At 50.9% G+C, this 10,611-nt stretch overlaps 1 protein-coding gene and 1 long non-coding RNA gene across 10 annotated transcripts in view; one reads left to right on the top strand and one right to left on the bottom strand.

Moving 5' to 3' along the window:
* Positions 1–5,129: 5,129 nt before the first annotated feature.
* Positions 5,130–10,611, bottom strand: part of EWSR1 (EWS RNA binding protein 1) — a 32,843-nt gene continuing 27,361 nt past the window's right edge. For 4 of the 9 annotated variants that reach the window (XM_017499474.2, XM_017499476.2, XM_017499473.2 and 1 more), the window contains 6 exons: positions 9,359–9,488; positions 7,613–7,735; positions 6,677–6,839; positions 6,240–6,337; positions 5,723–5,975; positions 5,315–5,528 (listed from right to left, as the gene is read on the bottom strand). In XM_017499474.2, the coding sequence (XP_017354963.1) occupies positions 5,489–5,528; positions 5,723–5,975; positions 6,240–6,337; positions 6,677–6,839; positions 7,613–7,735; positions 9,359–9,488 (807 nt within the window). In that variant the 3' untranslated portion in view covers positions 5,315–5,488. Of the gene's footprint in view, positions 5,529–5,722; positions 5,976–6,239; positions 6,338–6,676; positions 6,840–7,612; positions 7,736–9,358; positions 9,489–10,611 lie in introns of all 9 variants that reach the window. The other 5 variants (XM_017499471.2, XM_017499472.2, XM_017499475.2 and 2 more) reach the window with 3 other exon arrangements.
* Positions 5,722–6,918, top strand: LOC119467079. Its single transcript, XR_005195606.1, has 2 exons — positions 5,722–5,980; positions 6,314–6,918. It is a non-coding gene; the product is annotated as an uncharacterized LOC119467079 (long non-coding RNA).

The raw sequence follows: 10,611 nt of genomic DNA, 5'->3' as shown, positions 1-10,611 counted from the left end.
CAGTGGCTCGATCTCAGGTCACTGCAACTTCCGCCTCCTGGGTTCAAGCCATTCTCCTGCCTCAGCTTCCAGAGTAGCTGGGATTACAGGTGCCTGCCACCATGCCCAGCTAATTTGTGCGTTTTTATTAGAGACAGGGTTTCACTATATTGGCCAGGCTAGTCTCAAACTCCTGACCTCAGGTGATCCACCCACCTCCGCCTCCTGAAGTGCTGGGATTACAGGCATGAGCCACCGCACTCAGCCTCTTTCTTTTCTTTTTTTGTTTGTTTGAGACAGAGTCTTGCTCTGTCACCTAGGCCAGAGTGCAGTGGTGTGATCTCGGCTCACTGCAACCTCCACCTGCCGGGTTCAAACAATTCCCCTGCCTCACCCTCCTGAGTAGACAGGACTACAGGTATATGCCACCACGCCCCGGTAATTTTTTCTATTTTTAGTAGAGACAGGGTTTCACCATGCTGGCCAGGCTGGTCTTGAACTCTTGACTTCGTGATCTGCCCACCTCGGCCTCCCAAAGTGCTGGGATTACAGGTGTGAGCCACTGCACCCAGCACTTCAGCCTGGGCAACAGAGTGAGACTCTGTCTCAAAAAATAAAATCCCTTATCAGGAAAGGAGGTGAGGGAGGAAGGTTGGGGCTATCTGGAGGGGGAGGGTGTTTCAGGGAGAGGGAACAGCCAGTACAGAGGCCCTGAGGTGGCCCTGTGTCCAGCCTGCTCAAGAAGACTGGGGAGGTGGCTGAGGCTGGAGAGCAAGCAGGGAGGTGGGCGAGGGAGGAGGTAGATTAGAGAGGCCCCAGACTGATCAAGCAGGGCCTTGTGGGCACAGGAGCCTTAGAATGATTTACAGCAGGGGAGGTTGGCTTAGGTTTTCACATTCCGTGGGGCTGCCAGGGCTGCCGTGGCAGCCAGGGCAGAGCAGGTGGAGAAAAAGCCTGCCCTATACCCCACACCCGCTTAAACTCCCCAAAAGCATCTAGACTAAAAGTTTCCAACACAAGCTTGAGGTCCCACCAGGCCACACTGCACAGAGAGGGAGCTGGAGCCTCAGAGGAAACCTCTCAGGTGGTGAGAGGGTGCTGGATTCTGGCCACATTGTGAGGGTAGAGCTGATGTGCTGTGGGATTGGTTGAGTGTGAGGATGGAGGCATCCAGGATGACTCCCAGGGCTGAGCACTGGGAGGGCGGAGGTGCGAACACCTAGGAGGGGAGGGTTGCTGGAGATGGAGGAGGGTTTGGGGTAGGGGTGAATCAGGGTGTGGACACTAAACCTCAAGATACCTCAAGGAGCTATGATACTCTTAGGTGTTCTCATTTTACAATTTGGGGAAACTGAGACCCAGAGAAGGCAAGGATGTGTGTAGCCAGCAGCTCTGCAGTAATTTGACTCTTGCTTGTACCTACCTTGTTGCATTTTGGGACCCTGGACACAGGTGAAGTTGGACTGAACCCAGGTTCTGCCATTGGCCATTGGGTGGGATGGTGAAGCTCCCTGAGCCTCAGTGGCAGCATCTGTAGAATGGGACAGTAGTAGTAGTCACATCATAGGGTTGTGAAAAATAATGCCACTACCCAGCTCAGTATGGCCTGGCTCAGCAAGTCCTCGTCTCTGGGGAGAAGGGATGATAAAGAGATTCCTTTCTCCCTCTCTCGCATGAGCTGTGTGGTATGATTAAGAGGTCTGTTCTAGAACACAGCCTCCCATACCTGATTCCAGGACATGTGGCTGCCACGTTGCAGACTTCACTGGGGTGGTCAGACCCTTGGCCCAGGGCATGGCGGGCCCTAGCTTTGACTGCCTCGGTCATGTGGTGGCCCAGGGCCCATGGGGCCACCTCTGGGAAAGCCTCAGCCTCTACACGATCTCCCTTGTTCCTTGAAGGACCAAGAGAAGCCACAGAAACTGCTGGAGGGACAGGGAGGTTTGGGCTATAGGGGCCCTGAGCCCATCTGCACAGACCCTTGAGGCCACCCACCTCTGCACAGAATGCTGTGGCTCTCATGTGGGCTCCTTCTGGCCTTTAGCCAGAGGGCACATGGCAAGTTTCTTATACCCACTGCCTGTGTGCCAGCCAGCAGCCTGCTTGGCCTTGGTTGCAGCTAGAGGTCAGATGATGGTTGCGGAGCCTTCAAGCAAAACCCTCATTGTGGGCTGCAGCCCTGCTACCAGGCAGCTCCAGGAAACTCCAGCACTGGCTGGATTAAAACTCGAAGTTCTCTAGTCTGGACTGAGGCTCTGAGCACAGCCCAGGATGAGTTGAGGGACTCACAGGAGGCTTTGGGCTGCTGTATGCAGATGTGGGCTTGGCTCCAAGGACTCCTGCTGGTCAGCTCCTGCTCTAGCTATGGGACAGGTGATCCTGAGCTGCCTCCAGTGCCCTCCACAAGAGAGACGCAAAACTGGAGAAACCAAGTGGGCTCTTTCCAACTTGCTTGCATCACACTGTCCACGGCCAGGCCTGCGACCAGCAGATCTGTCAGGAGTGGAGGAGGGAACAGCATGAAGGCCACCTGTCGTCCCTGTCACAGACGACACTGTCTTCAGCTCCACAGCTGCTGTGGTCCTGAGCTCCTTCCTATCAAGCAGGGAAGCCACTCCCTGTGAGCACAGTCTTCCCATGGACCCCACCACCTTTGCTGAGGCCTGTGCAGGGTGGCCTGGTGGGACCTCAAGCTTGTGTTGGAAACTTTTAGTCTAGGTGCTTTTGGGGAGTTTGAGCGGGTGTGGGGTATAGGGCAGGCTTTTTCTCCACCTGCTCTGCTCTCTGCCCTGCCCACCTCCTTCATGCCCTGGCACCAGCCAGCTTCGTTCGGCCCTTTGACACAGGCTCAGAATCCATACTGCCTGAGAGCATCTGTGCCCAGAGCAGTTCAGAAGTGTCTTTGGGCTGAGAAAAATAGTCCTGCCTTCTGTAAACGTCTCTACCAGGGCTATTTAGTGCCAGCCACAAACCCCTCTCAAGGCAGGGACATAAGGCTACTCCTGGGGAGCCTATGCGATGCCCAACTCTGGCGGATGCCTGTGCAGCATCCAGGAATCGAACACTTCCAGAGAGGGTTGCTTGTCTCCCCTTAGTGCTGGCGGCTGCAGATCATGTTCTTTGCTGCCAGAGCACGCATCCTTTCAGAAACAGGTGTCTGTGTTCAGTGGGGTGGTGGGAGGGTCAATGTGTGGGGTTCTGGAGGGTGACCATCTTTAATTCAACTCGGCCTCTCAATGGCAAGTGCCCCCTTGACCTCGATATTCCCATCTCATCTGCGCGTGGGTGTCATGTTACCCGCCTTGAGTTACTAGGAATTAAACATGCAGAGGTACTTAGTGCAATGCCTGGCACGATGCAGGGGCCCAGTGACGCCCTGGTCAAGTTTGGGTGTCATAGGTGTGTGTGCACCTTGCCTCTGACACATCAAGGCAGAGAGCATCCTTGGCCCCTTGGAGAAACAGTGCTGGCTGGACCGGTGAGCAGGGCAGCTGGGGACCCAGGTGTCTTTTGGGGGCATGGCAGGCATGCTTGGAGCCGCCAAATGGTTTTGAGAATGGAGATGACCTCCCATGTCAAGTTAGTCTGGGCTAAGTGCAGTGGCTCACGTATGTAATCCCAGCACTTTGGGAGGCTGAGGCAGGATGATTGCTTGAGCCCAAGTTGAGACCAGTCTGGGCAACAGTGAGACCTGGTCTCTACAAAAACATCAAAAAAATTAGCCGGGTGTAGTGGTGCATACCTGTAGTTCCAGATACTCAGGAGGCTGAGGTGGGAAGATCGCTTGAGCTCAGGTCAACGCTGTGATTGTGCCAGGTGCGGTGGCTCACGCCTGTAATCCCAGCACTTTGGGAGGCCGAGGTGGGTGGATCACAAGGTTAGGAGTTCAAGACCAGCCTCGCTAAGACAGTGAAACCCATCTCTACTAAAAATACAAATTAGCCAAGTGTGGTTGGTGGCAGGTGCCTGTAGTCCCAGCTACTCTGGAGGATGAGGCAAATTGCTTGAACCTGGGAGGTGGAGGTTGCAGTGAGCTGAAATCACGCCACTTGTACTCCAGCCTGGGCAACTGAGTAAGACTCCATCTCAAAAGAAAACAAAAACTACAAACCTTCATCCGGCTTCTGAAAAGGGGCTGGAAATAGGGAGGGGAGAAGCAGGGAGCCCAGTGAGCTGGCATCATGGAGGCAGGGGCCGTGGGTGGATCTGCATTGTCCTGGATTTGGAAGATAGCCGCGTTGGGGGCTGGGGTTTGAGGATGATGGGTCATGTATGACGCCAAGGTTTGGGGCAAGTTCATGAATTTGCTGAACTGGGGTGGAGGGAGAAGGGGGCAGGGGCAAGCCCTGCTCTACACCCATCATGCACCCAAGCCGAGCTGGCCCTAGGAAGAAAGCGCTAAAGCCACAGCAGGGGAAAGCAAGCCAAGCAGTGGGGGGCTCAGGGGAACCCTATGCTAGCCTTGGGGCCCTCCTGCACTTAGGGACAGGAGAAAAAGGAAACAATGAGAGATGGGAGAACACAGATGGAATGATCGCTGATTTGGCAACATTAGAGGTGGTTGGTGACTTGAGAGCTATTGTTTCAGTGCAGGCAAAGAATGAAGTGGGTTCCAGAGAGGGAGGAGGTGGACACGGCTCTGTCCACGCACTTCCCTGTAGAAAGGGCCAGGAAGATGGTTAGATGGTGGGAGGTGAATGATGGCAGGTTAAGGATTTTTCAAATGCAGGGAATCAAACACGTATTAGCACAGGAAATGACTAGGGAGACACTGGTGAAAAACACTGAAGTACAGACAAGGAGAAGTGTGCGTGATCCATGTCCAGAAGTGCTGGGGATGAGGGCCCCAATCCTAGTCCACCTGAGCAAGCTTGCCCCTCGCCTGAGGCAGTAGCCCCTGAGATGTTCCTAGTTCCTCACCTCTGATCCCATGGATGGCAAGTAAGTCTTCCTGTGCCTCCCTAACCTGGCTCTCTCCTTAAACCATTGGACATTAGTGGATCTTTTGAGAGGCTGTCAGGGACAGTGTCTGTGTTTCCATGTCACACCACCCCTGAACAAACTGTTATCATGTGGAAGGCACTACTCTCCTGGTTGGGAACACGTTCCCAGCAGACATGCAGTGACTGTGGAACAGAGGCTGAGAAGGATGACTGTTTATAAACATTTGGAATTTTATTTAAAAAAAAAAAAACATCACAACCATGAACATTGTTACAGTTAGAGGCCCTCTTGGTTCTCCACAATGATACTGAGCATGCTCACAAGGGGTTCCCATTGTTAAGTCTTAAACAACCATTTTTAAAAGAAGGAAAAAAAAAAAACTCCGCACACTACCATTTAACTTGTTTTAATGTTTCTTCACAAATGGTGAAAAATACTAAAGTACAGACAAGGAATAATCATAATGTTGTGGCCAACATTATAAGTATGGAATTATAAATTTAAAACATTTTCTGGTTTAAAAAATAAATCTGGTAGTCAATGCAGCTCTGCGGGGTCTCTGCATCTAATAGGGCCGATCTCTGCGCTCCTGACGGTGCTCGCCTCTGCAAGGCAAAGAGGGCCCTTTGGTTAGAATGGGAAGGGGAAACCCTTCCGAGCCCCCAGGTGCCCCTTGCTGACTCCTCCCGAGCACTGTCACAAGCTTCCTAGCGCCCTGGGGACCTGCTCCATCCAAGCTGGCAGGGGCTGTCCTCTCACTGTGCCCAGCAGCCCGTAGATGCTTTTCACCAGCACTTACTTATCCATTTTTCCAGGTCCTCCACGTCCTCCTCTTCTTCCTCCCATCTGTTCCATCAAAGGTCCAGGGGGCCCCCCAGGGCCACCTCGTCTTCCTCCACCAAAGCCACCTCGGTCCATGCCCCGGCCACCACGGAAGCCACCTCTGTCTCCACCACGGCCACCTCTGAACATTCCACCAGGACCACCACGATCCATGAGGCCACCTCTTCCTCCCCGCATGCCACCAGGGCCACCTCTGCCACGATCACCACCTGAGGTGAGAAAAGCAGGGCGACAGCAGTCAGTGGGTGGCTGCAGAGACGCTGAGGACACACTGGAAACTGCTCTGGTTCCTTCTCTCATGGCAGTAACAAACCAGACATTTCACTCAATCTCAGCATCTGGCTGACAATTTAGAAATGACATGACAACAACCCCAGGTTCTTAAGCAGAGGGCAGCTGCAGTTTACCAAGCCCATAAGAAAAGAGGTTTAGCACCAGGAAGCTGAGGGAACACTCACGAAACCTGCACCTACCCGGGGGCGGGAAGGGTGGCGGGAGGAAGCCTTCGGGCTTTGGGGCCTTACACTGGTTGCACTCCGTTCTCCAGGCGAAGTTCTGGTTTCCACAACCCCTGCATACAATTACATCACAGCAGAAATCACCAATTGAACTAAATTAAGATAAACAAGGAAAGGTGGTGTGTGAACAGGTACACACTCACTATCAAGAGGATCTATGTACACCCAGGCTTTAAGGCACAGCCTCAGGCAGCAGTGCACCCACAGGACAGGTCAAATCAATCTTCAGAAGGCTCTGAAGCATCCAAGGAATAACTGGTTAGTGCCCCCAACCAGCCATCAGGGTCATCATTCTATTCCCCTGGACAGAGCAATCCGCTCTTGAGTGGGGATGGGGTGTGGGAAGGATGGCTTCACTCGAAGGATATCAATTTGCCAAGACAAGTACATACGGATTGGGACATTGCCAGTCTCCAGCTCGGTGCTGGACGTTTCCTCCTCCAGAGGGGTTCCCTCGGGAACCCCGGGGTCCTCTGGGAGGGAAGCCTCCTCTATCTCCTCCACGGCCTCCCATGCGACCCATGGGTCCCCCAGGACCTCCTGGGCCTCCTGGACCTACCACAAGAAACAGCAAGTCATTTCTCTGTAGCACGAGGTTTGCTATGGGAAATAAACATCACTAAGTAAACCCACAGATACCAGTGTTGTCATTTCCCCATCACCCATCCCATATGTTTCCGTGTGGCTCAGGCATCAGCCCCTTCCCTGTGAGGAGCGTGTTCCATGCTCTACAGAAACAGAGCTCCTACAATTCTATTTTTTTTCTTTTGAGACGGAGTCTTGCTCTGTCGCCCAGGCTGGAATGTAGTGGTGCGATTTCAGCTCACTGTAACATCCGCCTCCAGGGTTCATGAAATTCTCCTGCCTCAGCCTCCTGAGTAGCTGGGATTATATGCATGTGCCACCATACCTGGCTAATTTTTGTATTTTTAATAGAGATGAGATTTCACCATGTTGGTCAGTCTTGTCTCGAACTCCTGACCTCAGGTGATCTGTCTTGGCCTCCCAAAGTGCTGGGATTACAGGCATGAGTCACTGTGCCTGGCTGAGCTCCCACAATTCTCTAAGGGGTAGGGGTATGCACGTCTATACAGACACAACCAAAGCAGAAAAAAGGGCAGCCTGGAGTTGACAGGCAGAGTGGCTCCCAGCCTCCCATGTTCTTCTCCTCTTCCTTTTATTCCCACCAACATTCACTGTTAGCTCTCAAACTCTACATACAACTTCAGTATTTCTAATGGGATCATCTTTACTCTAGTAATCAAGTTTCTCAAGGGCATGAAGTGTACTGAACACCTTTTAATGCAATATAAAAGCTCAGACAGTACCTCCACGGAGTGGTGGTGGCATCCCTCTGCCCTCACGGGGTGGCATACCACCCCGCATACTGTTCATTGGAGGCTTCTTCCGAGCAAGAGAGACTTTAAGTTTGCTCCCTTGAAAGTCTTTACCTGGAACAAGGCAACAGAACATCAATTAATGCCCCTATACTTGCTGTTTACCAACTCCACGACATCAAATGACTACCCCCAGATGAATCAGGGCTGCCCCTCCTGTCTTCTTCTCCAAGATCTTTACTGACAAGGCCAGAAAAAGGATTTTGTGAGATGGGAGTCTCGCTCTATTGCCAGGGCTCAAGTGCAGTGGCACAACTCACTGCAGCTTCAATCTCCCAAGCTCAAACAATCCTCCCAAGTAGCTGGGACTACAGGCACACACCACCATGCCTGGCTAATTTTATAAAATTTCTTGCAGAGGCAGTGTCTCATTTTACTGCCCAGGCTGGTGAACTCCTTGGCTCAAGCAGTCCTCCTGCCTTGGCCTCCTAAAATGGTAGGCTTATAGGCAAGAGCCATCATGTCTGGCCCAAAAAAGGCCACACTTACAATACTTAAAAACCTCTCTACAGCCTGGCCAACATGGCAAAACCTCGTCTCTACTAAAAATACACAAGTCAGCTGGGTATGACGATGTGTGCCCGTGGCCCACCAGCTGTATGAGCGGCTGACATGCAAGATTCATTTGAACCTGTCAGGCAGAGGTTGCAGGGGAAGACTGTCCAGAAAAAAAAAAAAAAAAAAAGGCAAAAAACACTATCTACTGTAAGGAGAAAAGCAAGCTGGTGGGGGCTGACTGCATGGCCAAGAGAGCCAGGACTTGTTATTTGACACTTTCTTTGACATAGGGTCTTGCTCTGTTGCCCAGGCTGGAGTGCAGTGGTGTGATCTCAGCTCACTGTAGCTTCAAACTCCATGGGCTCAAGTGATCCTTCTACCTCAGCCTCCTGAATAGCTGATTTTTGTAGAGACAGGGTTTGCCATGTTGCCCAGGCTGGTCTTGAGCCTCCAAACTCAAGCAATCCACCTGTGTTGGCCCCCCGAAGTGCTGGGATTACAGGTGCAAGCCACTGGACCTGGCCAAGTCATTCAATGCTTTCAAGTTGGTTTTGTCAGAAGCGACATCCCAGCATTAATGTCAAGGCCTTATAAATATGTCTATTTATCTATACACAAAATGTACACTGGCCAAGATGTTTTTCTGAGTCTCGCTCTGTTGCCCAGCCTGGAGCTCACTGCAACCTCTACCTCCAGGTCAAGAGATTCTCCTGCCTCAGCTTTCCAAGTAGCTGGGACTACAGTTATGTGCCACCACTCCTGGCTAATTTTTGCATTTTTAGTAGAGATGGGGTTTAATTATGTTGGCCAGGCTGGTACTGAACTCCCGATCTTGTGATCCACCAGCCTCGACCTCTCAAAAATCTTGGGATTACAGACATGAGCCACTGTGTCCGGCCTAAAACTCTCTCAAAGGGTTTCTCTATCTTCTGATAATCCGTGCTTAGAGAAGTGTTTGCCATTTTAACCAAGGTGGATTTATAATACTAATGCACCAAAATAAAGGGATCTCCAAATCCAGGGTCAATGACTGGGTCCTAGAACTACTGAAGGGAGACTGACAATCCACTCCCCCCAGGAAGAGATGGAAGGTCTTTTTGCTCCTATGGTTCTCAATTTCCTCCCTCTGGCCATACTCTACAGGCAGGGAGATGATGAATGCCAGTGAGTACATCCTACCGTCAAACCACTCCACGGCAGCCTTGGCAGTAGGCGGGTCTTCATAGGATACTGTGGCATCGCCTTTGGGCTTTCCTGTTTCCTTGTCCAGGTAGATGTGGATCATGGGTTGCCCAGTTCTCTTGTTCATCTAGACACAGAACAGCACAGTTAGGTGTGACCAGAATATACTATTTGGGAGAAAAAAATCTAGGCAAAGCACCAATTTTTCACATGTAGTAAGTTACTAGAATGTTACTGTTTCTCTAAGTTTTTCAGAATTTTAAGCTATTTTCTGCTCTACCCCTGTGTGTTTTATCATAAAAACCAAAGTAGACTCAAAGTTACAAAGTAAGCTAACAGGATAGGCCCCATTCCTTCCTTAGCCATCTTCTCCTGGTGCCTGTTCGGCTGCCCTAGCATTTTCTATGCCCAGACAGGCACCTACTGAGCACGGCTACCTCGCAGGGGTAGTCAGGCTTTGATGCCACAACATAACATATGACTGGCATAAAGAAAATTACCCTTAAACCATCAAGTACAGTGTACAGGCTGTTAGTGAATTACAGGGATTCTTGGCTAGTCTAACACAGCCACTACTTCCTCCAGTTAGAAATGAATATCAGATGTGGTTGACTTGAATTCAGGAGCCACCTTGTGCAAGAATCTATCTTCACTTGTACTTCTTTGCATGAAATATGCACATGATCTGTTTAGTCTGTAATTGTTTATACATCCAGTAACACTTGAGAGCAATCTATTTAAAGGGCTTAAAAAATTCTAACAGGATATATGTCTGGATGCCTCTGACTTAAAGGAAATAAAGCAAAATTGTGGTATGAATAATGTGGAAATGCATTTTTTTGTGTGAGAGAGGGTCTCACTCTGTTGTATAGGGTGGTCTCAAAACTCCTGGGCTTCAAGCAATCCTTGGGATCCTCCTGCCATAGCTTACCCAACTGCTGGGATTACACCTGTGAGCCAATGTACCCGGCCTGGAAATGTATTTTAACATCTTTATTTTCAAAATTTTGATGGTAAATACTACTTTCTTAACCAGGATAAGCATTTTACTTTTGAGGTGTGTGTGCTATCTGTGCACACACATACCTACAAGTAGGCAGAAATCTCTTCATGTAAGATTTACTAAAATACCGGCCGGGCGCGGTGGCTCAAGCCTGTAATCCCAGCACTTTGGGAGGCCGAGGCGGGTGGATCACAAGGTCAAGAGATCGAGACCATCCTGGTCAACATGGTGAAACCCCGTCTCTACT

The sequence above is a fragment of the Cebus imitator genome, unplaced genomic scaffold (assembly GCF_001604975.1).
Source record: "Cebus imitator isolate Cc_AM_T3 unplaced genomic scaffold, Cebus_imitator-1.0 Scaffold258, whole genome shotgun sequence".
Lineage (NCBI taxonomy): Eukaryota > Metazoa > Chordata > Mammalia > Primates > Cebidae > Cebus > Cebus imitator.
This window is presented reverse-complemented; position numbering and strand designations above follow the sequence as displayed.